Source organism: Panthera pardus, unplaced genomic scaffold (genome assembly GCF_024362965.1).
Source record: "Panthera pardus isolate Hobbes unplaced genomic scaffold, ASM2436296v1 HiC_scaffold_11, whole genome shotgun sequence".
NCBI classification, from domain to species: domain Eukaryota; kingdom Metazoa; phylum Chordata; class Mammalia; order Carnivora; family Felidae; genus Panthera; species Panthera pardus.
In genome coordinates, this window is record NW_026526666.1 from 1,769,302 (window position 1) to 1,797,212 (window position 27,911).

At 40.4% G+C, this 27,911-nt stretch overlaps 1 protein-coding gene across 7 annotated transcripts in view; it reads right to left on the minus strand.

Annotated features, from left to right (window-relative positions):
* The window catches only part of SETDB1 (SET domain bifurcated histone lysine methyltransferase 1), a 34,582-nt gene extending 7,077 nt beyond the window's left edge, over positions 1-27,505 (minus strand). The window contains exons 1-15 of one of the 7 annotated variants that reach the window (XM_053889906.1): positions 27,182-27,352; positions 26,037-26,307; positions 24,747-24,898; positions 10,777-10,811; positions 9,769-9,868; positions 8,573-8,698; positions 8,205-8,406; positions 7,642-7,715; positions 6,256-6,446; positions 5,416-5,545; positions 4,590-4,764; positions 4,349-4,507; positions 3,108-3,734; positions 2,544-2,660; positions 17-188 (exon numbers count right to left, since the gene is read on the minus strand). In XM_053889906.1, the coding sequence (XP_053745881.1) occupies positions 17-188; positions 2,544-2,660; positions 3,108-3,734; positions 4,349-4,507; positions 4,590-4,764; positions 5,416-5,545; positions 6,256-6,446; positions 7,642-7,715; positions 8,205-8,406; positions 8,573-8,698; positions 9,769-9,868; positions 10,777-10,811; positions 24,747-24,898; positions 26,037-26,296 (2,520 nt within the window). In that variant the 5' untranslated portion in view covers positions 26,297-26,307; positions 27,182-27,352. Of the gene's footprint in view, positions 1-16; positions 189-2,543; positions 2,661-3,107; positions 3,735-4,348; positions 4,508-4,589; positions 4,765-5,415; positions 5,546-6,255; positions 6,447-7,641; positions 7,716-8,204; positions 8,407-8,528; positions 8,699-9,768; positions 9,869-10,776; positions 10,812-24,746; positions 24,899-26,036; positions 26,308-26,876; positions 26,973-27,181; positions 27,353-27,377 lie in introns of those variants that run through there. The other 6 variants (XM_053889875.1, XM_019432881.2, XM_019432880.2 and 3 more) reach the window with 6 other exon arrangements.
* Positions 27,506-27,911: the final 406 nt, after the last annotated feature.

The following is a 27,911-nucleotide window of genomic DNA, read 5'->3' on the forward strand; positions in this document are numbered from 1 at the left end:
GGGCTGCCCTGCTCACACTGGCCGCGGTGTCCAGGGCACGGCTGTCAGCCTGGAAGCCCCCTTCACTCCACCGTCTGTGGGATTCCCCCTCAATCCTCTTTTGAGGTAGAGCCTCTCTTTCCTGGATCAGCATGCTTTCTTCTCTCTTGACTTTCCCCCTTATTTTGGCAAACAATTCCAGTAACTTTCTGAGAAAGGGAATAATGGACAATTTTGAGGTATTTCATGTCTAAAAAATGCCTTTAGCTTACTTTCACACTTAAAACTGCTGGCCTGGGATTTAGAACTCTAGGTTAGAAATAATTTCCCCTTAGAATTCTGAAAAGAGTCCTTAATTTCCATCTAGCTCCCTATGTCATTTTGAGAAGGCTGAAGATATGCTGAATCTTTTATTTTTGTGGTCTACTTCTCTTCTCTAGAAGCTTTTAGGACTTTTTTTGTCTTCAGTGTTCTGTGGACACAATGATTACATTTTATTATCCTGTGTTTTAGTGGGGCTCAGTTTTCATCCTTTATGCTGGGCCGTGACTGGCATTTTCCATTTGGAAACATTTCCCATTTTCCACTATGTGAAAATTTCTGAATTACTTTATTGATGTTTTTCTTCTCCTGTTAATTATGTATCCTGAACACAGGTTTATTAGTTTCCATGTTCACATATAACCATTTTACCAAGTTTTACCCCACTCTTTCATTGTCTTCCTCTTTCCTTTACATGCTGGCTTCACCTCCTCTGCTCAGTCTTTAGTTAGAGGGCCCAGGGCTTATCTCTTCTGTTATCAATATTCTCTCTGGGTGAACTCATCCAGGCTTTATGTACCACCCCTGTGCTCAGGATTCCTAATTCTTCTTTTTTTTAATGTTTATTTGTTTTTGAGAGAGAGACACACACAAAGTGTGAGTGGGGGAGGGGCAGAGGGCAATAGAGGGAGACACAGAATCCCAGAGATCCAAAGCAGGCTCCAGGCTCCGAGCGGTCAGCACAGAGCCCGACTCGGGGCTCGAACTCACAAATGGTGAGATCATGACCTGACCAAAGTTGGACACTTAACAGACTGAGCCACCCAGGTGCCCGATTCCTAATTCTTTATGTCCAGCCCTTATGCTTCTCTCCAGAAACCTCACTGTCTTTCTGACATTTCTCCTTGGATTGCCTAGGAGGCACCGCAAACACAACACGGCCAAAAGATGAGTTTCAACCAGATTACCACTCCCCTAGCCTTCTATCTTAATAAAAAGCCCCAACACCCACTTTGCTGCCCCACTATAAAGTTTAGAGTACTTGTCCTGGATTCTGCTGCTTCCCTCCCAGTCCAGTCAATCTATCAAGTTCTGGAGCTCTATCTCCAAATGCATCCTGAATCTACCCTCTTTTTTTAAAAAAAATGTTTGTTTCTTTATTTCGAGGGGGGAGAAGAGGAGTAGAGAGAGAGGGAGAGCAAGAATCCCAAGCAGGCTCTGCACTGTCAGATCGGAGACCAACGTGGGGTCGAACCCACAAACCGTGAGCTCATGACCTAAACTGAAATCAAGAGTCAGATGCTTAACTGAGTCACACAGGCCTCCATCAAATCTACCCTCTTTCGTCTCCACTGCCACGTTCACTCTAGTAAAGCCCCAGCAACCACTGCTTCTCACCTGTATTCCCATAATTATCTCCTAAGTGGACTTCCTAATTTTACTTTTGCTGTCCTAAGCCCTAGTCTCTATACAGTAGCCATAGTAACTTTCAAAAGGCAGATGGAATCAGGGCGCCTTGGTGGCTCAGTCAGCTAAGCATCCAACTGCTGATATCAGCTCGGGTGATGATCTTGCTGTTGTGAGATCAAGCCCCTCACTGGGCTCTATGCACTGGGTGTGGAGCCTGCTTGGGATTCTCTCTCTGCCCCTCCTGTTCTCTCGCTCTCAAAATAAAATTTAAAACAAAACATTAAAAAAAAAAGGCAGATGGCATCATTTGCCTGCTTAAAATTCTCAAACAACTGCCTAGTGCACCATGAATTTGGTTCTAATTTTTTTTTTTTTTTAATATTCATTTTTGAGAGTGAGAGGGACAGACCATGAGCAGGGGAGGGGCAGAGAAAGAGGGAGACACAGAATCTGAAGCCGGCTCCAGGCTCTGGGCTGTCAGCACAGGGCCCAACGCGGGGCTCGAACTCACGGACTGTGAGATCATGACCTGAGCTGAAGTCGGATGCTTAACCGACTGAGTCACCCAGGTGCCCCGGTTCTAATTTTTATTCTGATATACAAAAGTCCTATATAATCAGGTCTCTGCTTACTTCTCTCTGAACAGATCTCACTTCCCAGAGTAACTGCAGTCTGTTAGGATATACACACACTATGAAGTTAAGATCATCTTTAACTGCAATTGCTAGATTCTATTCAATCTTATGTCTTCATTTCAAGGAAAGTCTGAGGAAGAAACGTGTTGGAAATTCAGTAAATAAGGTTTAACTGATAAAATACCTGGTTTCGGTTACTCTATTTTTGGTTCCAATGTTTAGAAATGTCTCTGAAGTGCTTTGCTTTCCCCTACTTACCCTGTGGGCAGACACTCTTCTAGTCTCTTGTACTGGTAGCCAGAATTAGGGTTGATCTGGCCGCCCGGGGTACAGGCTGTGGCCTGGATAGTTAGCTGGTGACAGGCACACTTGGACCTGAGTAAGACAGAAGGGGACAATGGCTAGAGCTGTGAGGCTTCCTTTAGAGGTAGGAAGTACTACAGAAGCGCAGGAAGGTGGTAGTGAAGTTTCCTTTTCTTCTGTCATACATGTAAATGAATAAGGAAAAGACAGGAAAACACAGCAGAGTGAGAATAAGACAGAATGAAACCAATGGCAATTGAAAGCACGATGGGAGGGACACAAAGGAAAAAGGAGAATCAGAGAAAGAAACAAACACAGGACACAGGTACCCAGGGTCATGCAGTGGGGGCCAAGTTAGACTCCAGCCTTCCCGGCAGGAGATCCAGCTAAGGGAGGAAGTAAAGGGGTGGGTGGGGGGGGGGGGAAAGGAATGCAGATATAAGACAAAGGAAGAGATGGAGAGAAAAGGCAAGGATAATGAAGTTGGGGACAGGGCCAGCAATTACCCTCCCAACTCACTTGTCACGGCACCCATCCTTGCAGTCACAGCCGACCAGAAATTCTGGGCCTGTGTTAATGAAAACACCCTTGCCCGGGATTCGTTCCTTACTGTAGGCCACCTGGGGTGGGGGGGTTGTGTCAATCTCATTGACACAGGATAGGGGGACATCTTCCTTCCCATAGGTGATGTCCAGAATGTAGTAAAAAGGTTTATAGGGCTGAAACTTGCGGTCCACAAGAACATATGGATCCAAACAGAACATCTCCAGGAAGAGGAAGTCACAGCCAGTCTCAAAAAGATAGCGTTCAATCTCCTGCATTGTCCGAAGGCAGAGGCCACAGGGTGTCTTATAGATCACATGAAAGCCCATCTTGCGGTTAACTCGGCGACGGGCTGTCATCCGCCGGAAGTCATAGAGCAGCGGGACCAGCAGTGGGTTCTTGCCCCGGTACTGTGCACTTCTCATAGGTCTAACTCGAGACAGACACGTATAGCTGCACACATGAGGTAAATAGAAGAGCTTCTCCATGGGGGCACGGTAGGAGGGCTCCGCTGGGGCCCGTTCTAACATGCCATGGAAGGCTGGGGGCACGGGAGGTGCTGGGGGCGCTGCTGGGGCAGAGGCTGTTGGGCCTAAAGGTGATCTGCAAATGACACGCAAGAGATCAGGTAAGACAGCAACAGGACCTCCCTGCTGCGTACGGACCCCTGAAGCTGGCTAACCCACTTGTCTCCCAAACAGCTGTGCTCTTGAAGCTGTCAGGTTTCCCATCGCTTCACCAAACCTGGACAATGAAGGGCCCCGGTTACTCCTCACTGACTGAGAATATCTCTACCTCAACAGTGTACCTTTTTTCCTAACACGTTTTTGGCCTGTGAATTATGGAAGTAGAGTCTAGTCTTCTACCAATGCTTTTTCCCCTTTTGTGTGTCCTACAGATATCTTTACTAATTCCTGTGATTCAAAGAAAGAGGCAATAGTGATCCCTTTCTATTGTACCAATGATGATGCCACATTCAGTGACAAGTTTTAACAAATGACTTTCTAGTGATTCCTTATTTCTTGGCACTTAGTTCCTAATTCAATTATTTTACATTCTGTTTCTTGGAAACTTTCCAGGTTAAAGCTGTCCTTTCAAGTTCAAACTCCTCACCATTATAACCTTAACTAAGCACCTTGGAGCCAAATAACGTCTCCATACAGTGACCATCTAGTCCACACTGCCACCTCCCCACAGAGAGCCTGGGAGTTTCTCACCTATATGTCTGGTTGCTCCCAGGTTTCCCAGCAGGAACATTTTCACTGAGTGCAGGAGATGTAGGGGAGGAATGACCAGAGCCCACAGATCCTGGTCGGAAGGATGTGCTCTTTTTGGCTACCTGCTTCCGAGATTGGGCAAGCTGACTTTCCAAGCTGCTAGGAGATCAGACATCATACAGTAAAGGATATGGAAATGCAATATGGAAGAAACTAGCAAATAAGAAAAAATATCACTCACTCATTGTCACCTGCCTGCGGGGACACAGGGGGAGCAGGGGGGGCAGGGGGAGCGGGTGGGGCAGGGGGAGCAGGAGGGGCTGTAGGCTGTGGGGGCTCCGTTGGCTTGAACTGGGTCCCAGTACTGGTCAGATCCTGGGTGTACTGGACCACAGGGCCTTTGCTCCTCACAGCACCTATATAGGAAAAAGGATATTGACCACTGAAGATGACAGCTGCGTCATATATATTCATGCATACATGTTCTCAGTTTACATAATGTGATAAAGTAGCAACATTCTGAGTGTTAAGACCCTCGGTTCTCATGATTTACACCAAAGAGTGAAAATACTGGCACAGGCTGGCTTTGACTCAAATAATACTTTATCTTCCTGCCCCAAATGATTTACGTTAGTAATTATGTTACACTTTAGTGAAAACTTATAAAAACATATTCTTTGATCAACTCATGTTATCAGGAAAACTCAACCAGAAAGTATGCCAGGAACATGTGAAAACAAAAGCGCTTTTGGCTTTAAAAAAAGTCCATGGATAACATACAAAGCAGTTATTATCTTCGTGTGGACAACAGGGGCAACTACTACCACCTCTACCCCTAACCTAAGCCAGTCGTTTCAGATCTGTATGGGGTCGTTTAGAAAGAATCAGAGCCACGACGTGTGGGGGCAGCACCACAAACCCATTGCCACAACTGGAAACAACTCAGGGCACAGGTCCGTTTCCAGGGAGTCACTAGTGTCATGCTGGTAAACAAAGAGCAGCTTTTGTGTGTAATCTCCTTTGCTTTTGTCCATTTCTTTCCTCCCCCAGGGTACTTCAGGACATACCCATATTTGGACGTGTCCTGAGCGGTCCCCCTTGCTTCTTCTCTAGTGCGGAGGCTGAGGAGGTCTTCATGCTGAACATGGGCTCTAGCCGTGTGGAGCCTCGATAGATCCATTCGCATCTTTTGTCATCCTAGGGGATCGGGAGGAGTGAAGGATAGAGGGAAACGGGTTAAAGGCTAGAATCTATCCTGCCATCTGTGGAGAATACGCCTCCATGTGCCTCCTTGAAGGAAATCTCTCTGATGAGTCCCCAATTCCCTACCTAGTCAATAAACTTATGTTCCAGGCTCCATGACAGCCATCATACACTCCTTAGGAAATTACGGGAGAGACAGGTGTTTATATTGACTCTACAAAGCGTGACAAGGATCGTAAGGCCTTAGGAACAAAAAGGACTGTAATTCTAAGAAAAGTATGAGAGGGGAAACAGGACATGTACAGAAGATCCAAGAGTTAACCTGGGCCTTGAAAGGTCATCAACCCCTAATTCCTTGATGCCTCCTTTTTGTCTATTCTACTAAAACCCTGACCCTGAACAAGTCGAACTGCCTGCTGTGTGCTTACGTACAATAGGAGTATCCTTAGGAAGAAAAAAAAAAACAAAAAAACAAACCAACATGCAGATTAGCATCATAATTAAATTCAGGGAATTTATCTTCAATAACCATCACAGAAAAATACAAAAGGACGAAGCAAAATCTGACCCGAAATGGTGAGAACAGGGAGGAGGACAAGAAAGAAGAAAGTTATGGAGGACGACAAAATCATCCTCATTACTGCCTCTTATGCTCTCCCATGCCACCCTGACCCTTCCTCCAAACCACGGGGGAACAACAGTACCAGGAAGAGGATCCTGACTAGGCTGCCGTCCACCTCCTCGACCCGGGACTTCCACCATGTGCCTTCCCACTCAGTCTTGATAAGCTGGCCACTCTTGAGTAGCACCATAGGGCGGTTGGGGTAGGCTGTGATGTACTCCTCTATGAAGTCTCGGCAGGAGATGTCTTCTATGTCCTCCCATGTCTTTTTCACTGTCCCAAAGAAGAATGAAGGCTCAGAGAGGGCAGGTAAGACGGGTCTTTTTTTTTTTTTTTTAAAGTAATCTTTACACCCAGTGAGTCAGCCAGGTGTCCCAAGGCATGTTTTGATAGGAAAAAATGAATGGTTGGCCAGGAGATGTTGGGTATTTTTCAAGTTGGGAGGGAGAGAAAAAATAAATGAAGAAAACATAACCTTAAGGAAGCAAAACCAAGACTACCTGAAAGTCCTGAACCTAATGTGTAAGTGCACACACAGATCAGGTAAATACTAAGCAGGCAATATGCAAATAGAGATGAGTCACTCATTTCATAAAAATGGATGTTTGGTTTAGGAAAATTCAAGTGGAGGGGCACCTGGGTGGCTCAGTTGGTTAAGCATCCGATTCTTGGTTTTGGCTCAGGTCAGGGTCTCACGGTTCGTGAGTTTGATCCCCTGCATCGGACTCTGTGCGGACAGTGTTGAAACTGCTTGGAACTCTCTCTCTCCCTCTCTCTCTGCCCCTTCCCCACTCTCTCTCTCTCAAAATAAATAAAAACTTAAAAAAAAAAAAAGGAAAATTCAAGTGGAAATTCTTGCTAACTTTATATAAGTCTAGAGATAAATCAAAAAAAAGCTCAGGCGGCATCATGAAATTGATAAAAAAAAAAATATTCGTCCTTCCTTCTCATTCTATCAGGCTACTTCTATGGACCCTGAATGCATTTACTGCCATGTTATGCGGAAACACAGCAGTGTTAGTTGACTCTTCTGTAATTAAAAATAACTGCTTTGTAACAGTCTATTCCCAAGCCAGAGACACGACTGTAGAGGACAGCATGAAGCTTCCATCTAACACAGCTTCTACAGAAAGCAGATTTATACAGATATATACAAATGTTAGATGAAGCATGAGACTAGGAAAGAAGTAACACTTATTCCATTTAGAAATGAAACGAAAACATGCTACAATACAAGCATCCACTGAAAGTCCGTCATGATCTCTTAGTGTGCCACTCTTTGGCTATAAAGGCCCCAGCAGCACTAGAGATGGACAAATAGAACTGATCTCCCAAAGGATATTAATCAAACTTACACTCTTTGAGACAGAAGCACCAAAAATATCAGGGCTTTTCAACTGATTATCTTAAGAAATACAAGGTAGAGATGGAAATGGATGGAACTCAGAAAAAAGGGAGGGACACTCACGTGGCCGGCAAATGGGATACAGTTCAGATTGTGTGACATAGGAAGCGTACCCATCATCAAAGAAAATGAGAAACCTGTAAGGAAGGTGATGGTAGAAAGATCAGGGGTTCTGATATTTTTTAGCACGACCTACAGAAATCATAGTTTCCACTCTTGATCACAAATAGGACACACTCTTGTGAAGATGTTCCAGTCTACTACTTTCTTCCTATTACCGTTCCTTCCAAGGGTTAGGAAGCCTCTCAATCTAACCAACTTATCTCCACTTTTCCAACAGTTATTTATTCTTGTTCCACTACCAGGTTCGTATTCTGCTAAAACCATTTAGTCTCCCCTTCCTTCCTATTATCCTAACAATCTTGATGCCTCTCTTAGTTTTCCTCCAAGTTTTCTCCTTGAGAAAAAAAAGAAAAAAAGAAGGATCACCCACATGACTGCTGTGGCACAGAAAGAGCAAGGGTTTCTGGCCACTGGGGACTGAACACAAAAGCTAATTGTGAGATCTATGATCGAATAGTCACTCTACTGGACTTCACTCTCTTTACAATCCTCTGTCCAGGTACCTGAGCTTGTTTTTGACGTTTGGTGTCTCAGCTACAATGCCAGCATAGAGCCAGACCTGATTCCCATCCTTGTACTTGGCCACCACTCGACTGCCCACAAACAGCTTGTCAGCAGGAGGGTGGTAATCATAGGCAATATGGTTCCCTGACAGTAGACTCTTCCCTTTGTTGTCAAATTTCACCTTGTACTTCTTTCCTGGTCCTGAGTAAAAAGAAAAGATACACAAAAAAATTTTAAAAACCATTGGTTTCCATGTAAATAGGACTACTACATGGGAGACAAAAGGCAAGGCTGGGGGAAAAGAAATGATCGGCAATGGAGACCTGCAGGTTGCCTTTCATTAGCTCTTCTTCTAGCTTGAACATACCGACCGTCTGGATGGCAATAAGGGTGCCTTTGTGCCATGTCTTAGTTCTCTTCTTGCCCAGGATGCGCATGCTGACTATTAGGTCACCATCTTTGCTCAGTTCTCCAGACATCTGACTCAAGGTTCCTACGGAATAGAGCAAAGTTGTTCTAAAGAGATATGGCATAGACTGGGAACGTGAATGGAAAAGTAAAGAGGGTATAATATAGTAACCATGGAAAATGGGGTAATCAATGATCCTTATCACTTCTGGGGCTCTCTCAGGCAGACACAAAAAACTATACATGATTCAACTATTTATGCCAATAGGAAAAACTTGCAAAAATTGAAATTCACATTAACAAGAACATCTCACATCAAGTGTCTCTAGCTCTTTATTAACAATATTAATTATACTCATTAAATGCTAAGTAGCATTTACAAAACATTTTTCTGCAGGGGATCTAATAACAGCCCCATTCAATAAAGCTTTCTTCAGACCTCTTTACAAGAGTTTGAGTTGCTTTTTTTTTTTTTAAGTTTTTATTTATTTTTGAGAGAGAGACAGAGAGACAGAGTGTGAGCGGGGGAGGGACAGAGAGAGAGAGGGAGAAACAATCCGAAGCAGGCTCCAGGCTCTGAGCTGTCAGCACAGAGCCCGATGCAGGGCTTTAACTTATGAACTGCGAGATCATGACCTGAGCTGAAGTCGGACGCTTAACTGAATGAGCCACCCAGGCACCCCTGAGTTACTCTCTTCTAATCTCTGTCTAGAAGTAGTCCTGACCACAGAGCTAAAATGGTATTTGGATAATACGCACATCGGAAAATCAGCAGACAAAAGACTTAAGCAGACAAGGAAAACCTTTGGTGTCTAAAGAACCCAACAGAGGGGCGCCAGGGAGGCTCAGCTGGTTGAGCGTCCAAGTGTTGATTTCAGCTCAGGTCATGATCCCAAGGTCCTGGGATCAAGCCCCACATCAGGCTCTGTGCTGAGCATGGATCCCGCTTAACATTCTCTCTCTCTCTGCCCACCCATGCCCCTTTCCCCAGCTTGCACACTCTAAAATAAATAAAATGAAAAAAGAAAAAAATATTTTAAAGAACCCAAAAGAGGTGAAGGAGGATTCTGAGATGCTAAACCAAAGCCAGTTATCCATGAAATCTCTGTAGGAATTCACTCCCCCACCTATACCGGGGAACCTCCTGACCCTAACCTTTATGTAGATCTTGGGAGCTGCTCTTTTTGTTGACAGCATCCATGAACTTCTGGACATCTTGAGCTGACTTTCTTAAGGCAGCCATAGCCTCACGGAGCTGTAAGAAAGATGATGAGGGAAACAAGTTTTAAAATAGCATGGGTTAAAGGCACTTGGGTGGCTCAGTTGGTAAAGCATCGGACTCCTGATTTTGGCTTAGGACATGATCTCGCAGTTCCTGAGATGGAGCTCTGCCTCTCTCTTCTGTCTCTGCCCCTCCCCCACCCGTGTGTGTGTGTGTGTGTGTGTGTGTGTGTGTGTGTGTGCGCGCGCGCGCGCGCCCTCTCTCCCCTTTTCTCTCAAAATAAAATATCTTTTTAATTAAAAAAATAGCATGGCTTAGACTTGAGAATAAGAACTTGTCTTTCAAAAAAATAAAATGAGCTATATTTGGAAGGTCATGGTTACTTTATCAGGCGAAACTGCCCTTTCTTATAAATCTGGTTCAGAGATCAGCTTCAGGGAGCCTTCCTTGGTTAATCTCACCTAGCTGGTCGCCACCAAATTCTACATTCATATAGCACTTGTGCATGCATTTCTAAGTAACCTCTTTTGCATCCTTAGAACATCTACTAAAGGACTGGAACCCACAGGACTGATTACAGAGTGGATGATTGATTATGTTGATGGCTGAAGCGACTGGTCAGGCCAGAAGTTTCTCACATTTTCTTTTTTTTTTAATTTTAAAAAAAAAAATTTTTTTTTTTTAACATTTTATTTATTTTTGAGACAGAGAGAGACAGAGCATGAACGGGGGAGGGGCAGAGAGAGAGGGAGACACAGAATCGGAAGCAGGCTCCAGGCTCTGAGCCATCAGCCCAGAGCCCGACATGCGGCTCGAACTCACGGACCGCGAGATCGTGACCTGAGCCGAAGTCGGATGCTTAACCGACTGAGCCACCCAGGCGCCCCTCTCACATTTTCATATTCTTACCTCTCACCTTTACCTTCCCCATCCCAACTCACCTTCTGGTCTTTGGGTGTTCTGCTCCCAGCATCACCTATGGATGAGAAAAACTCAAATGAGCATAAAAGACAACATAAGAATTTCCAAGAAATCAACAAACTGAGCTACTTAAAAACATTATCACAGAAGCATTACTAATAACACGTGACAACTAAATATATAAACATATACATTAAGAGTACTAAATGGTCAAGAAAGATACACAGCAAATAGGTGACAGTGCTTACCTGGGGATAAAGTACTGGGATAGGTGGTAGTTTACAGGATTTTGGTTTTTCACTGCATTATTTTTCTTTTTTAAAGTAGGCTCCATGCTCAATGTGGGGCTTGAACTCATGACCATGAGATCAAGAGTTGCACACTCTACTGAATGAGCCAACCAGGTGCCATTATATTTAAATTTTTATAACAACAATTTGCTTATGGATTATCTGAATGATCTGACAAATGAGATGTGGTCAATGAATGAAGCAAAAGTATGTTTATTCTTGAGTAGTGCTGTCCAATAGAACTTTCCGCTGTGATAATGTTCTATATTGTACTGTTAAATCTGCTAACATTTGGCTACTAAGCACATTAAATGTAGCTAGTCCAACAGAGAAAGTAAATTCTGTATTTTATTTAAAATTTTTAAGAATTCAGATATAATTCACATACCATAAATGTTTAATTCAGTGGTTTTTAGTATATTCACAAAGTTGTTGTACAACTATCGCTACCACCTAATTCCAGAAAATTTTCATCACCCTGGAACAAAACCAACTAATGAGTATGAGGTTTCTTTCTGGGGTGATGAAAACACCCATTAGCAGTAATTCCCCATTCAACCTTCCCGCTGCCAGTAACCACTAATCTACTTTCTGTCTCTATGGATTTGTCTATTCTGGACATTTCATATAAGCGAAATCATATATGTGGCTCATCACATGAAATTTCTTTTTATGGCTGAATAATATTCCATTATATGAATATGCCATATTTTGTTTATCCATTCACCAATTGATGGACATTTGGGTTGTCTCCACTTTTTAGCTATTATTAACAATGCTGATTTGAACATTTCTATAGCCATTTTTCTATGGGCACAAGTTATCGTTTCTCTTGGGTATACGGCTAGGAGTGGAACTGCAGGGCCATACAGTAATTCCATGTTTAACCTTTTGAGGAACTGAAAGACTTCCAAAGTGGCTGTACCATTTTTTAATCCCACAAGCAATATAGAGGATTCCAGTTTCTCCACATCAACACTTGTTACTGTCTTTTTGATTACAGCCATCTTAATTAGTATAAAATGGTTCTGACTTGCATTTCCTTAATGATTAATGACATCAAGCATCTTTCCATATATTTATTGGTCATTTATGAATCTTATTTGAAGAAATAACTATTCAAATGTCTTGCCCATTTTTTAACTGGGTTGCCTTTTTTCATTCTTAAGTTAACAGGTTTTTTTTAAGTTTATTTATTTTTTAAGTTTATTTTTTAAAGTTTATTTATTTTAAGCTTATTTATTTTATTATTGAAAAGAGAGAGAGAGAGAGAATGAATCCCAAGCAGGCTCTGTGCTGTCAGCCCAGAGCCCAATGAAGGCTGGATCCCACAAACGTGATGTCCAAATCAAGAGTTGGACACTTAACTAACTGGGCACCCTAACGGTTCTTGGTATATTCTGGAAAATACCAGACCCTTCACATTTCGCATAATTTAAACAGTCACATGTGTATAGTGGCTACTGTATTGGACAGTGCCGATTTAGAGATTTATAACATCTGTTTAAATGGAAAGCAGGGGTGCCTAGGTGGCTCAGTTGTTTAAGTGTCTGACCCCAGACTTCAGCTCAGGTCATGATCCATGATCTCGCAGTTCACAGGTTCGAGCCCCATGGGCTCTGGGCTGACAGTGTGGAGTCGGCTTGGGATTCTCTCTCTTGCCTCTTTCTGCCAGCCTTCCCCCTCCATGCTCCCACGCAGGCATGCGCTCTCTCTCAAAATGAATAAACTTAAAATAAATAGATAAAAATGGAAAGCAATGGTGGTAATCATTTCACAATATACACATATATCAAATCACTGTTTTACACCTTAAACTAATACAATGTTATATATCAATTATATTTAAATAAAACTAGGAGAAAAAGGCAGCAAAAAAAGAAAAAACTAAAATTAAAAATAGAAAGCAACGTAAATGTTCTAAGAACAATGTCCACTTAACAAAATAAATAAGCTGTAACATCTCCAGATGAGGTTCATGATGAATCTTCAGTAACAGGAGACTGCTAAAGATACATTAAGTTTTAAAAGTTGGAACACATAGTCATTTGTTGGATATGAACTCAACCTCGGAGAGAATACAGACATCCCTGTGCATTCCTCAAAGAGCTGTGAACATAGTATATGATTAAGGATCTGTTATCTTACACCTCTCACAACTGTAAAATGCTTCAAAACACATCCTACATTTCTTTCTTTCAGGAAGGACAGTTCTTAATCTTGTAGGGCCTTTGTATTTAAGTGCCCCTTAAAAGTAAAAGTATTCATGTGGTAAAAAAATTCAAACATTATTAACAGGACACACAGTAAAAATACACTTCCCTCATACTCCTGCTTCTAGTTCCTCTCCCCAGAAACAACCAATATTATCAGTTTCTGTTGCAGCCAAAGATAAATGTAAATATGTACTCTTTCCCCTATTCTTTTACTCACTTTCAACATGCAGTTTTTATGTTGCTTTTTATCCTTATACCTCAAATATCTAGGAAAGTATTTCCTCTTAGTACCTATAAATCTGATTCTTTTTATCCCCATTTTTTTTATTGTGGTAAAATACACATAACATAAAATATACACCACCTTAACCATTTTTAAGTGTACAGTTCAGTAGTTTAAGCACATTCATACTGATGTGCAACCATCAATTTTGCTGAAAAATATTAAGGACTAAATAAATTATTTTTATGTAGAACAACTAAATAGCATGAAATTATCAGCTATTCCTAAATTGATCTTTTAATAATGTCAATAGTTTTTGTTTTGGTTTTTGTGTTTTTTTGTCAGGGAGGGAGGGAGTGGAGAATATGACACGCTGACTCTCAAATACATATATAAGCACAAAAGATAAAAAGAACCAAGACAAACATGAAGAACAACAAAGTAAGGTGACTGGAGTTAACAGATATAGAAACTAATAAAGTCCAGTTATACATAATACAGAACTGAGATAAGAAAAAATGACAGACCTGGGAATGCAAGCTGGTGTAGCCACTCTGGAAAACAGTATGGAGGTTCCTCAAAAAAACTAAAAATAGAACTACCCTACCACCCAGCAATTGAACTACTAGGCATTTATCCATGGGATACAGGTGTGCTGTTTCGAAGGGACACATGCACCCCCATATTTATAGCAGCACTATTAACAACAGCCAAAGTATGGAAAGAGCCCAAATGTCCATTGATGGATGAATGGATAAAGAAATGTCTTATACACACACACACACACACACACACACACACACACACACACGCACACACACAATGGTGTATTATTACTCGGCAATCAAAAAGGATCTTGCCATTTGCAACTATGTGGATGGAACTGGAGAGTGTTATGCTAAGGGAAATTAGTCAGAGAAAGACAAAAATCATATGACTTCACTCATATGAGGACTTTAAGAGATCAAACAGATTAACATAAGGGAAGGGAAATAAAAAGAATATAAAAACAGGGAGGGGGACAAAACATAAGAGACTCCTAAATATGGAAAGCAAACAGAGGGTTATTGGAGGGGGTGTGGGAGGGGGGATGGGCTAAATAGGTAAGGGGCACTAAGGAATCTACTCCTGAAATCACTGTTGCACTATATGCTAACTAGTTTGGATGTTAATTTTTTTTTTTTAACGTTTTTTATTTATTTTTGAGACAGAGAGAGACAGAGCATGAACGGGGGAGGGGCAGAGAGAGAGGGAGACACAGAATCGGAAGCAGGCTCCAGGCTCTGAGCCATCAGCCCAGAGCCCGACGTGGGGCTCGAACTCACGGACCGCGAGATCGTGACCTGAGCCGAAGTCGGACGTTTAACCGACTGAGCCACCCAGGCGCCCCTTGGATGTTAATTTTATAAAATTAAAAATAAAGTAAAAAATACAATAAAATAAAAAAAAGAAAAAAATGACAGACCAATGAAAAAGAACAGAAAATCCAGAAACAAATCAATACATATGGAAATTATTTTTTAATGTTTATTTATTTGAGGGTGGGGGAGGCAAAGAGAGAGGCAGAGAATCCCAAGCAGACCCCACACCGTTAGCGCAGAGCCCGACACGGGGCTTGAACTCACGAACCATGAGATCATGACCTGAGACAAAGCCAAGAGTCGGAGGCTTAACCAACCGAGCCACCCAGGCGCCCCTGAAAATAATTTATGATAGAGCAGACAATGCAAAATCAGTAAGGAGGGATTCATTTCAGTAGTGGTGCTGAAACATTGATAACCATATGGAAAAAAATTTGATTTTGACCTCAAATACTACACAAAAAATAAATTCCAGTTGAATTAAAGACTTAAATGTGACAGGTGAAACTATGAAGCTTTCAAAGGCAACATAAATGACCTTTATAATAAAGCTTCAGGGCAGAAAGATGTAAAACACAATGACCATGAAAAAAAATCCTAGAGTATAACACCTGTTTATCAACAAATAACATAACAAATAAAGATAAACTGTAAGCTGGGAGTGATATTTGCAACACGCAACTGCATAGGATTAGTAACGGCAATGATCACTGAGTGAGCAAACAAACAAGAGACATGAACAGACATTTCAAAGAAAAACTACAGGTGACTCACAAACACATGAAAAGATTCTCAAGTTCATCAGTAGGGAAATAAAATTTAAAAATCACAATACCAAGTGTTGTCAAGTATGTGTAGCACAGGACACTCTCATCCACTGGTAGTTACAAATCTAAATTGGTACAACCAATTTGGAAAGCTGTTTGGCCATTGCTTATCCAGTAATGTTAAAATTTCCATATCCAAGGGGCGCCTGGGTGGCGCAGTCGATTAAGCGTCCGACTTCAGCCAGGTCACGATCTTGCGGTCCGTGAGTCCGTGAGTTCGAGCCCCGCGTCAGGCTCTGGGCTGATGGCTTGGAGCCTGGAGCCTGTTTCCAATTCTGTGTCTCCCTCTCTCTCTGCCCCTCCCCCGCTCATGCTGTGTCTCTCTCTGTCCCAAAAATAAATAAAAAACGTTGAAAAAAAAAAAAAAATTTCCATATCCTAAGAACTAGCAACTCCTTAGAGTATATATATATATATATATACCCTAAAAATTTAGTAAGACTGCCAAAATTTAGAAAGATTCTTGCATATGTGGATTAGGAATCATGTATAAGAATATTTAGAGCATTATTTGAATTGAAAACAAATGAAATGCAACTGACAGGAGAATAGATATATTGTGTCATATTCACAAGATGGAATACTATGCTGTAGTAGTTACTGAATTAAACATCACACATCATCAAGATGTTAAAGAAATGACTGAAGAATGTATGTATACACTATGTATGATTCCACTTCTACAGTTAAAAAAAGGCAAAACTATGGCGCTTCTGATAATAGTGATATGAAAATAGTGATATAGATGACTCCCCTATGAAGAAAACAAGTATAAAACTGGAAAAAAAAGTTACAAACAATCATTTCAGGGCACTGGAAATTGACCAAAGGCAAAGAATTAATTCAAAGTGTTTGTTCTGAAAAATTGCTTGAATTCTGGTAAGAAAGAGAAGTCTGTGGTCTGCTTGCCTGGGGCGGCTCCCATCCCCACTCCACTCCTTGTTTGGTGAGTGCAAACTACGGCTTTACCATTGGAGGCGCTAGCCATGGCAATGAGCAGCTTTGCTAGTCTGAGCTTGCAGCTCTTGTTTAGGGTGAGCAGCAAACCAGTCAGAAACTTAACAAGGAGATCCTGAAAATGAGAGAGCCATAGACAGGCTTAGATAAATTCTCTATGCATTCTTGAGTGACTGCTAAACTATGCAAATGCAGACAAGACCCAGGAGTCCATGGAAACTTGAGAACTAAATGCAACTCTGAATGTATTCTCTATACCTCCGTAAAACTCACTGGCTAAACTATGCAAAAAAAAAAGGGGGGGAGCAATTGTTAAGAGCCAAGTTAATATATATAAAGTTATATACACACACATATATACACACACACACACACACACACATAAATACATATATAAGAATCTGTGGGTGACTGCTAAACTAGGCACATACAGAAAAGATGCAGGAAACCCAATGGAGACTTGAGAATACATGCAACTCTGAATGCATTCTTTATATTTCTATAAAACTCACTGGCTAAACTATGTAAAAAAAAGGGGCAAAGGTTAGGAGCCAAGCTAATATATGTAGTTCAAATTTAAAAACCAAGCAGGGACATCAGCTGTACACTACAAAGAAGACAGAGTTGGCATCATAAGAAAAAAAACTTGAAAGTATCCAGCTTTCAACAACAAAAATAATGAAACATTCAAAGAAATAGGAAAGTACGCCCTATACTCAGGAAACAAAACTCTAGCAATGGAAACTGACTTGCCATACGGGCCTAGGTATTGGATTTATAAATATGCTCAAAGAGCTCATGGAAATTACATTCAAAGATTTAAAGGAAAATATGCTAATACTTAATAAACAAAAGACTTGACTATAAAAAGAAGCAAATGGAAATTCCAGGGTTGAAATTACAAAAACTGAAACAAAATACAGTAAAACCTTGGTTTTTGAGCATAATTCATTCCAGAAACATCCTTATAATCCAAAGCACTTGTATATCAAAGCAAATTTCCCCATAAGAAATAATGAAAACTCAGATGATTAATTCCACAACCCCAAAAATTCATATAAAAATTATTACAATACTATAATACATAATAATAAAGAAAATACAAAATACAAAGAAAAATAAATTAACCTGCACTTACCTTTGAAAACCTTTGTGGCTGGTGTGAGGAAGACAAGAGAGAGGAGGGTTATTGTGTAGGACGATTTTCACTGTCACTAACGGAATCACTGCTATTGGCTCAATGGAATCTTTTTCTTTTTGTCCAACTTTAACAAGGAACCTATCCAATGCCTCCTTTTGAGAATTTCACAGAAATGTGAGATTGCATTGATGATGACCCACAATCCCTCAGAGAGAGAGCTGAGTTGTGATCATGTGACTGACGTTCAGTGTTATGAACTACTTGTATTCCAAGACACTACCTGCTTATCAAGTTAAAATTTATTAGAAATTTTTGCTCATCTTGCAGAACACTCACAGAACAGACTAGTCACAATCCAAGGTTTTACTGCATTCACTAGGGGGGGCTAAAAAAAGCAAATTTAAAATGGCAGAAGAACAAGTAAACTAATAGATACCTATATAGAGAAATTGCCCCATCCAAAGCACAAAGAGAAGAAGGTTGAAGAAAAATGAACAGTGCCTCAAAGACTTATAAGACAATGTGAAGCATTCTACTATATGCATAATGATGAGCTCAGAAGGCCAGGGGAGAAAGGGCTAGAAAAAAATATATGAAGAAATAATGACCGAAACACTTCTAAATTTGATGAAAAATGTGAATCTACAGATCCAAGTTCCATGAATCTCAAATACGACAAATACGGAGAGAATTATACCTAGACACAACCTACTGAAACTACTAAAATCAAAAGAGAAAATCTTAAAAGCTGTTAAACAAAAATGACTCACATCCAGGGTACAACACATTCATCTAACTTCCTATCAGAAATAACTGAGGCCAGAAGGCACTGGAATGGCATATTCGAAATGCCAAAAGAAAATAGTGAACCAAGAATGCTATATCTCAGATAAATGAAATGACTTTTAGCAGGACCACAAGAAATATGCTTCAAATATTTATTTTGTGTGAGAGAGAGAGAGAGAGAGAGAGAGAGAGAAGGGCAGAGAGAGAGGGAGAGAGAGAATGCCAAGCAGGCTCTGTGTGGTTGGTACAGGGCCTGACGCGAGGCTCGATCTCACAAATAACCTGAGCCAAAATCAAGAGTTGGACACTTAATCACTTAAGAGTTGGGACACTTAACACCTGAGCCACCCAGGTGCCTCAGAATTACAAGAAATATTAAAGGAAATCTTTCTGGCTGGAAAAGGATGACACTAGATCCTAACTCAGATCCACAGGAAGAAATGAAGAGGAATAGAAATGTAAACATCTGGGTAAATATGTATTTTTCTCTTTTCTTCCCGTAACATCTTTAAAAATAAGATTACTCCTGGCAATAACTGTAACACAAAATTGTTGGCTTTAAACATATGTAGATGCAATATATTTGACAACAGTATCACACAAGAAGAGAGTGAAAATGGAGCTATCCTGGTGCAAAGCTGCTATATTTTACCAGAATTAGGTCAGTATTAACTTGTAGTATAATGACCAGATAAATGTGCAAGCACTTTTCTTAAAAGCCAAAAAAAAATCAGAGAAATTAAAATGACTTACTGAAATATTTGTTTGACACAAACAAAGCAGTAAAGAACAGACAAATATAAAAGACATGGGACATAGGGGGAGAAAATGCAAAACGGCCGATAAAAAATCCACCCATATGGATTCAATCAACTGTGAATGCACTCAATACTAATTAAAAAGGCAGAAACTGTGAGAATGGATTAAAAAAAGACAAGATCTGGGGCACCTGGGTGGCTCAGTTGGTTAAGTGTCTGACTTCAGTTCAGGTCATGATCTCATGGTTTTTGAGTTCGAGCCCCACATCAGGCTCTGTGCTAACAGCTCAGAGCCTAGAGCCTGCTTCAGATTCTGTGTCTCACTCTCTCTCTGTCCCTTCCTCACTTGTGCTCTGTCTCTCTCTCAAAAATACACATACATTAAAAAAAATTAAAAAAAAAAGAGATCTAACTATATATATATTGTATGCAAGAAATACACTAAATTCAAGACAAAGATTTTAAGTAAAAATACAGAAAACGACACAATATACAAACAGTAATCATAACAGAAATGGAAATTCCACATTAATATCTGACAAAATAGACTTTAAGACAAGGAATATCACTTGAGACACAAAGAGATACCTTATAATAATAAAAAAAGTAACTATAAACATATACATAACAGAGTCCCAAAATATAGGAAGCAAAAACTGAAAGAATTGAAATGACAAACAAGTCAACAATTTTAGTTCAAGATTTCAAAACTCCTTTCCAAGTAATTGTTAAAATAACCAGACAGAAAATCAATAAGGACACAGAAGACTTGAACAGCACTATCGGCCAACTTAATCGAAACAACATTTATAAAATATTCCAATCAACAGCAGCAGAATACAAATTGTTTGCAAGCACACATGGATCATTCTCCAGGACAGATAATATACTAGGCCATTAAAAAACATTTTGGGGCGCCTGGGTGGCTCAGTCGGTTGAGTGGCCGACTTCGGCTCCGGTCATGATCTCACAATCTGTGAGTTCGAGCTCCGCGTCGGGCTCTGTGCTGACAGCTCAGAGCCTGAAGCCTGTTTCAGATTCTGTGTCTCCCTCTCTCTGACCCTCCCCCGTTCATGCTCTGTCTCTATCTCAAAAAGAAATAAACGTTAAAAAAAAAAAAAAATTAAAAAAAATATTTAAATACATTTAAAAGGATTAAAATAATACAAAGCAGGTTTTCTGACCAAAATTATATTAAATAAAAAAGTCACAACAGAAAGAAATCTGGGAAATTCCTAAATACTTGGGATAAACCATTGGTCAAAGAAAAATCACACAGGAAATTAAAATTATAAGTTAAAGGGAAACGGAAAACATGGGGTGCGTGGGTGGCTCAGTCGGTTGTGTCTGACTCTTGATTTCAGCTCAGATCACGATTCTAGGGTCATGGGATCAAGCCCTGTGTCAGGCTCTGTGCTAAGCATGGAACCTGCTTGGGATTCTCTCTCTCTCTCCCTCTCTTTCTGCCCCTTTCCCATGCTCACGTTCTCTCTCTAAAATAAAAATTAAAATATAAAAAAAGCATATATATTTTTAATATTAAAAAAATAAAGTGAAAATGTAACATACAAAATTTATGAGATGTAAAGCAATGCATAAATTTTATATTAGAAAGGAAAGAAGATCTAAACCAAATCAATAATCTATTTTCATTTTAAGAAACTAGAAAAAGAAGAGCAAATCAAACCCAAGTACATGGAAGGAAGAAAATAATAAAGATCAGAATAGAAATCAGTGTAACAAAAAAACAGGAAAACGGTAGAGAAAAAGACACAAATGAACACAAAAACTGGTCCCTTGAAAAAGAGCAAAAAAACCAATAATCCTTCAGCTAGATTAACCAAGGGAAAAAAAGAGATCCAAATAACCAATATCAGGAATGAAAGGAACATTGCTACAGAACCTACAGAAATTCAAAAGAATCATAAAGGAATACTATGAACTTTATTGCATTAATTTAGACAACTAAATGAAATGGAAAAATTCCTAGAAAGATACAAATTAACAAAAATGACTTAAGGAACAGAAAATACAAACAGACATATCAGGTAAAGAAAATTAACTAGTAATTAAAAAGCTTCCCACCTGGAATGGGAAAAGCCCAGAAATCCAAAGCGTGGAGTTTAGATAAGTAACGCACCCATGTTTGTTTTTTAGTTTGGGCCAATGTATCACAGTAACAAAATATTAACATTAGGGGTGCCTGGGTGGCTCAGTCCAACTCTTGACTTTGACTCAGGTCATAATCTCGCGGTTCAAGAGATCAAGTCCCGAGTGGGGCTCTGAGGTAACAGCACAGGGCCTGCTTGGAATTCTCTCTCTCCCTCTCCCCCACTTGTGCACATATGCATGCTCTGTCTCTCTCTCTCTCAAAATAAATAAATAAACATTAAAAAATACTAACATTGGAATAAACTGGTAGAAGGTATACAGAACTCTCTGCATTATCTTTGCAATTTACACAAAAATATAAAACTATTCCAAACTGTGGCGCCTGGGTGGCTCAGTCCATTGGGTGTCTGACTTCGGCTCAGGCACAATCTGGTGGTTCAACAGTTTAAGCCCCATGTCGGGCTCTGTGCTGACAGCTCAGGGCCTGGAGCCTGCTTCAGATTCTGTATTTCCCACCCTCTCTCTGCCCCTCCCCTGCTCACATTCTTTCTCTCTTAAAAATAAATTAAAACAAACAAACAAAAAACAAAAACCATTCCAAACTAAAAAGCTTATAAGAAAAAAAATCTATCAAAAAAAAAAAAAAATCATCCACAAAGAAAGGTCCAGGTCAAGACAGTCTCAGTGCTGAATGTATCAAACATTTAAGGAAGAAATAATACTATTTCACACAAATTCAGAGGAGGGAACATTTCCCAACTCATCTTTGTAAGGTCCATAATACTCTAATACCAAAGTCAAAAAACCACACCACAATAAAACTAAAAACCTATAGTCCTCATGACCATAAATGCAACAAAATTTTTTTTTAAAGTCCTCCACAAAACTACTCTTTTTTCTTTTTAGTTTATTTATTTATTTTGAGAGAGACAGAGAGAGGGGAAAGGCAGAGAGGGAGAGAGAATCCCAAGCAGGCCCCCTGTCAGCGTGGAGCCCAAGGCAGGGCTTGAACTCATGAACTGTGAGATCACAACCTAAGCTGAAATCAAGAGCCAGACTCTTAACCAACTGAGCCACCCAGGTGCCCCAGGTGCAAAAATTCGTAACAAAAAATATTAGCAAATCCAATACAGAACAGAAGGAACTTCTTTCAACCTGACAGTTTCTAGGAACAGAAGCAACTTCCTTCAACCTGAGAAAGAATATCTACAAAAACCTTAAAGCTCACATTATAATTAATGCCTAAAGACTAAATGCTTCCCCCTAAGATCAGAAGCAAGGAAAGGATGTCTACCCTCAAACTTTTATTAAACATTGTACTCGAGGTTCTACTGAGTACAATAAGGCAATAAAAAAGAAATAAAAGACATTTAGAGTAGAAAGAAAGAAGTAAAATTGACTTTATTTGCAGAGACAGCATGGTCTAATATATAGAAAATCCCAAGGGATCCACAAAAAACTTCTAGAATAAGTGAGCTTAGTAAGGTCAGGGCTACAAGATTAATACACAAAAATCAACTATATTTTCATATCTTAGCAACAATCCTAAAATGAAATTAAGTAAATAATCTCACTCACATTAGCATTAGAAAGAATACAACACTTAGGACAAATGTACCACGTTAATGCATTAGAAGACTAGTCGTTAAAAAGGTAATGCTCTCCAAATTGGCCTTTAGATTCAATAGAGTTTCTATTAAAAATTCCAGCAGGCTTTAAAAAATGTTCTTGATAGAAACTGACAAGCTGATTCCAAAATATATTTCAAAGTCATATGAAAAATATTTGTATTTGGAGACTCCCACTAGATGATTTTAATACTTACCATTGAAACTATAGTAATAAAAGCAGTGTGGTGCTGGTATAACAACAAATATATAGATCAATGTGACAGAACAGAATCTGGAAATAGAGCCTCATATATGTGGCCAGATGATTTTTGACAAGGATACCAAAAGGATAGTCTTTTCAACAAATGGTGGTGAAACAACTAAATAGTCATAAGCAAAATAAACAAACCAATCACTCTCAACCTCTATCTTGAGAATTATTACTGTTAAAAGATACCATTAAGAAAATGAAAAGACCACATTTGAGAGAAAGTATTTCTAAAATATATCTGATAAATGAACTGTACCTAAAGCCTGAGTTCTCTAAGTCAAAAGAGCGGTTCTCTAATAAAAAGACAACCCGATTTTTTAAAAAAGCCTCAAGATTTTAATGGATGTTTTCCCAAAGAAAAAACAAATGGTAAATTAAGTATGTGAAAAGATGCTCAACTTCCTTCAGGAAATGCACACTACAATCACAATTTGATACCACCACACTCACACTGCAAAAGCTAAAATAAAACACTGACAATACCAAGCACCAACAAGGATGTAAATAAACTGGAACCCCCATACTTTGCTAGTGGGAATGTAGAATGTACAGCCACTTTTGAAAACAATATGGCAGTTTCTTAAAAACTCAAATGTACACTTACCCTAAGCCCTAACAATTCTATTCCTAGGTGGAATATCCAAAAGACACGAAACATAACGCCTACATAAAGACTTCTACACAAATGTACATAGCAGCATTACTCATAATCGCCCCAAACTAGAAACAACCCAAATATTTATCATCAATTACAGAAGACAGTATGTGGTATATCCATAGAATGGAATACTGCTCAGCAAAAAGAAAAAAAAAAGCATACTACAGATACATGGAACAACATGTTCCACAGCAAAAATGTTATGCTAAATGACAGAAGCCAGATACAAAAGACAACAAATTGTGATTCTATTTAAGTGAAATTTCTAGAAAAGGCAAAAAGGAAGTAAGCAGATCAATGGTTGGGGTGAAAATGGAGAATGCAGACAAACAGAGGGATGTTTTGGGGTAATCCAAACATCTGTGGTGAAGACTGCACTACTCTATAAATTTACTGAAACTCAAACTCTACACCTAAAGTGGGTAAATTTTATAGTTTGTAAATGATACATTAAAAAACCCCTCAAAAATAGACAAAACCAAACAATCTACCGTTTTGAAATATATATATAGGTGCAAATGCCACCTAAAAAGAAAAGGAAGGGAATTCAGAATAGAGGTGACACAGAATGGGGAAAGGAAGGTCATTTAATCAGAAAGTAGCATGTAGAGGACATCTATGATACTAATAATGTTCTATTCCTTTTTGGTAATGGGCAAGTTCAACAGTTTAGAATATGGAGTTAGTGACAACAATTTTTGCTCTCTTCTTTTATCTGTTTGTCTTCCTGTGTCTCAATTTCAATCCTGAGATTTTTCTACCCAGAGCCTTATCTCTTACCTGAATCAATACTGAGGACATCATCATCTTCATCAGGAATCTCGATTATTTCTGTAGGCCGGGAGGCTTCATCCTCAGAGCTACTGTCCCGGTATTGTAGTCCCAGTTTGGAATAAAAGTCCTTCACCAAAGACTCACAGTTAGTCACTGCCCTAATATTGGAACACATGTAGAAAAGGTCAAAGCCAGCAGAAATAGGTATAAACGCCATCAGAATTTATATACATTTAAGTATACACTGACCTCAATTTAAACAGGCCATATTCCATAGTGTCTCCATTTAGAATTTAAAATGCTTTTCTCAGGATACCTGGGGGGCTCAATCGGTTAAGCATCCAACTGCGGCTCAGGTCATGATGTCACGGCTCATGAGTTCGAGCCCCACATCGGGCTCTGCGCTGACAGCTCAGAACCAGGATCTGCTTCAAATTCGGTGTCTCCCTCTCCTTCTCTCTCTCTGCCCTTCCCCTGCTGGTGCTCTGTCTCTCTCTTTCTCTCAAAAATAAACTTAATAATAATAATAATAATAATAAAATGCCTTTCTCATTAAAATATGTTTAAATAGTGGTTTCAGACTAGGCCCTAACAAAATCCAAAATAACCTGAAAGCACATTACCCATATCTCATCATTTACCTTGCTATATGAAAATGTGTTCTAAGTGACAACTAAGGCATACTAGGCACCAATCTTCTGGGAATTTATGAGTAGATACAGGGCTCATGTTCCACAGTTTCATAAGACAGCAACGACTTACAATCCTCACTCCCTAGATCATCCTACTAAGAAAACTGTGCAGTTGTTCTGAAGCAGAGTACAGGAGAAAGAAGGGGAAAAGACTCAAGACCTTGACCATTCTACTGTAGACCATACACTGGCTTCCAACAGATGAATATTCTACATATAACGGGTGGTTGTGAGGTCGGATTTTTTAAAATGTTTATTTATTTATTTATTTTGAAAGAAAGAGAGACAGGGTTTGGGGCAGGGGCAGAGAGAGAGGGAGAGAATCCCAAGTCGGTTCACGCCATTAGTGCAGAGCCCAACATGGGGCCAGATCCCACGATGGGAGAGATGATGACCTGAGCCGAAATCAAGAGTCAGATGCCCAAATGACTGAGCCACCCTGGCGACCGTGAGGTCAGATTGTTGGCCATAACCTTTGAGAAACAGAAAGGTCCTACACGTCTGTACCTTGTAAAGAATAAAGCGACTGGCACAACGTCATGAGCAATTACACTTCTAAAATGTCTGCCAAGGGGAGATCTCCGATTTTCCGTGTAGTCCTCACCTGGATGCATCATCAAAGAGCTGATCAACATGGGCCACCTCAGATTCCTTCTGTATTACCCACGTCTCCAACTCTGCTAGTTGCTTCTTTCGCTGCTGTACACAGTCCATCTTCTCCAGTTCTTCATCAATGAATTGCCTCAGTTCCTCCATTGAGATACCCAGCTCCTCAACCACTGCTTGTTGCAGCTCTGCGATCTCATCAGACTCCACCGCAGCTGCGGCTGCACCCAAACCAATGCACCCAGGGATGGAAGACATGCTGTTGTCCCCTACATGGAAGAGAAAACTAAGATTACCTTTGCAATTATTATAACCGCCAAACTTCAGTCTCTAAAACTCATTCCTACACTACTACTTCTCATTCAAATACAATTAGGCTCCATTCTATGTTCTCCCTCTCTGTTCCCCTGTATCCGATGTTAAGATTTTGTACCGATCTTATTCTACAGAAGATGGGCCTGGATAAGGTTTAAAAGCGTGAGGACATGGAAAACATATGATACGCAACAGAGGCTACCAAAAAAATAATGTTTTAGTTAACAGAAGAGAACCAATTTGCTGAGGAAGGTATTTCTGTGACCTGTGTTCCTTAACTGACTAAAGAGAGAAATCTTTGTTTGCATGCTATGCCTAATTTGAACAAATACCTCCACTTGGATGGGGGGGCGTTGGTTTATAATTCACTGTTTTCTCTTTAATTACTTGTTCGCTTTACATTACCTTGCTTCCACGTGGAAACTTACTTTTTAAAGTCTATTCACACTTATGCATACAAAAGCAAAGAGGCTTCCCAAAAGCAAAGGAAAATTAAAGCAATCTGGGAATAAAATGTGGCTACCTAAAAACTACAATCCAAATAGCCTACGCATTAGTGTTAACTGCTTTTTTGATCAAACGGTTGGAGCAAAACTGATGCCAGAATGCCGTGCGACCCCAAGACCAGTTCTCACCGCCTCCATTTTTCCTTTGCCCACACACCAACCCCACCCCCGCGCTACCCTTTCTGGGGGTGCGTCCCACCCACCCCGCAAACCCAGCTCAACCCCGCCCCCGCTCGCCTCTCGGGGAAGACTTCCTTCCCACCCTCGCCCAACCTCCTCCCACAAACAAAACATTCCAGACGGGCCCCTGATCTCCAAATACCTCAATTAACAGTACTTCCTACACCTCCCTGCTTCCAACTACAACACTTCTTTTCACCAACCGGACCCCAGACTCGAGACTCTGGGGTCGGCCTCGACGGGGAAGAACGAAACCGTACGGTAAAGGGAGCAGGGGGAGGGGATGAAGCGTGAGGGAGGGAGGGAAAGGGAAGCAAAAGAGACGCCCGGAAGCAAACCTCAGGTGCCGTTCCGGTCGCCACGACGGTAGCCTGCCGGGGTCAAATCCTAAGCCTCTGAGCGCCCCTCCAAGGCCAGGCAACCTCGGGCAAGTACGCATGCGTCAAAGGAGAGCCTTCCAGGGCACACGTGAGAGGCCACTGGGCGGGTGAAGTAGGCGTGGCCTAGAGTATATTCTCGAAGCTCCACCTCTTCCGCCACCCCCAAACCCTGGCAGTCACACTAAGTTTACTGTTTAAAGACTCAGCAAACCGTTAGGTTTAGGTGTTTTTCTCACTTTAGTTTGTTATATTATGAAGTGGTACAAATTGTAACAAGTGGAGGAATATCAAGATAGAATAAGACAAACGTGACAATATCCTCTCCTCCCCTCTCATCACTACACCTGCTGCTTTGAGGTAAAATAGCTTAGTTTTCTAGGCTTGTACTTACAAGGTCATGAATCTGGATTTTTTAAAAAGATTTTATTTTTTAGTCATCTTTACACCCAATGCAGGGCTCAACCCTGAGATCAATAGTCGCATGCACTGCTT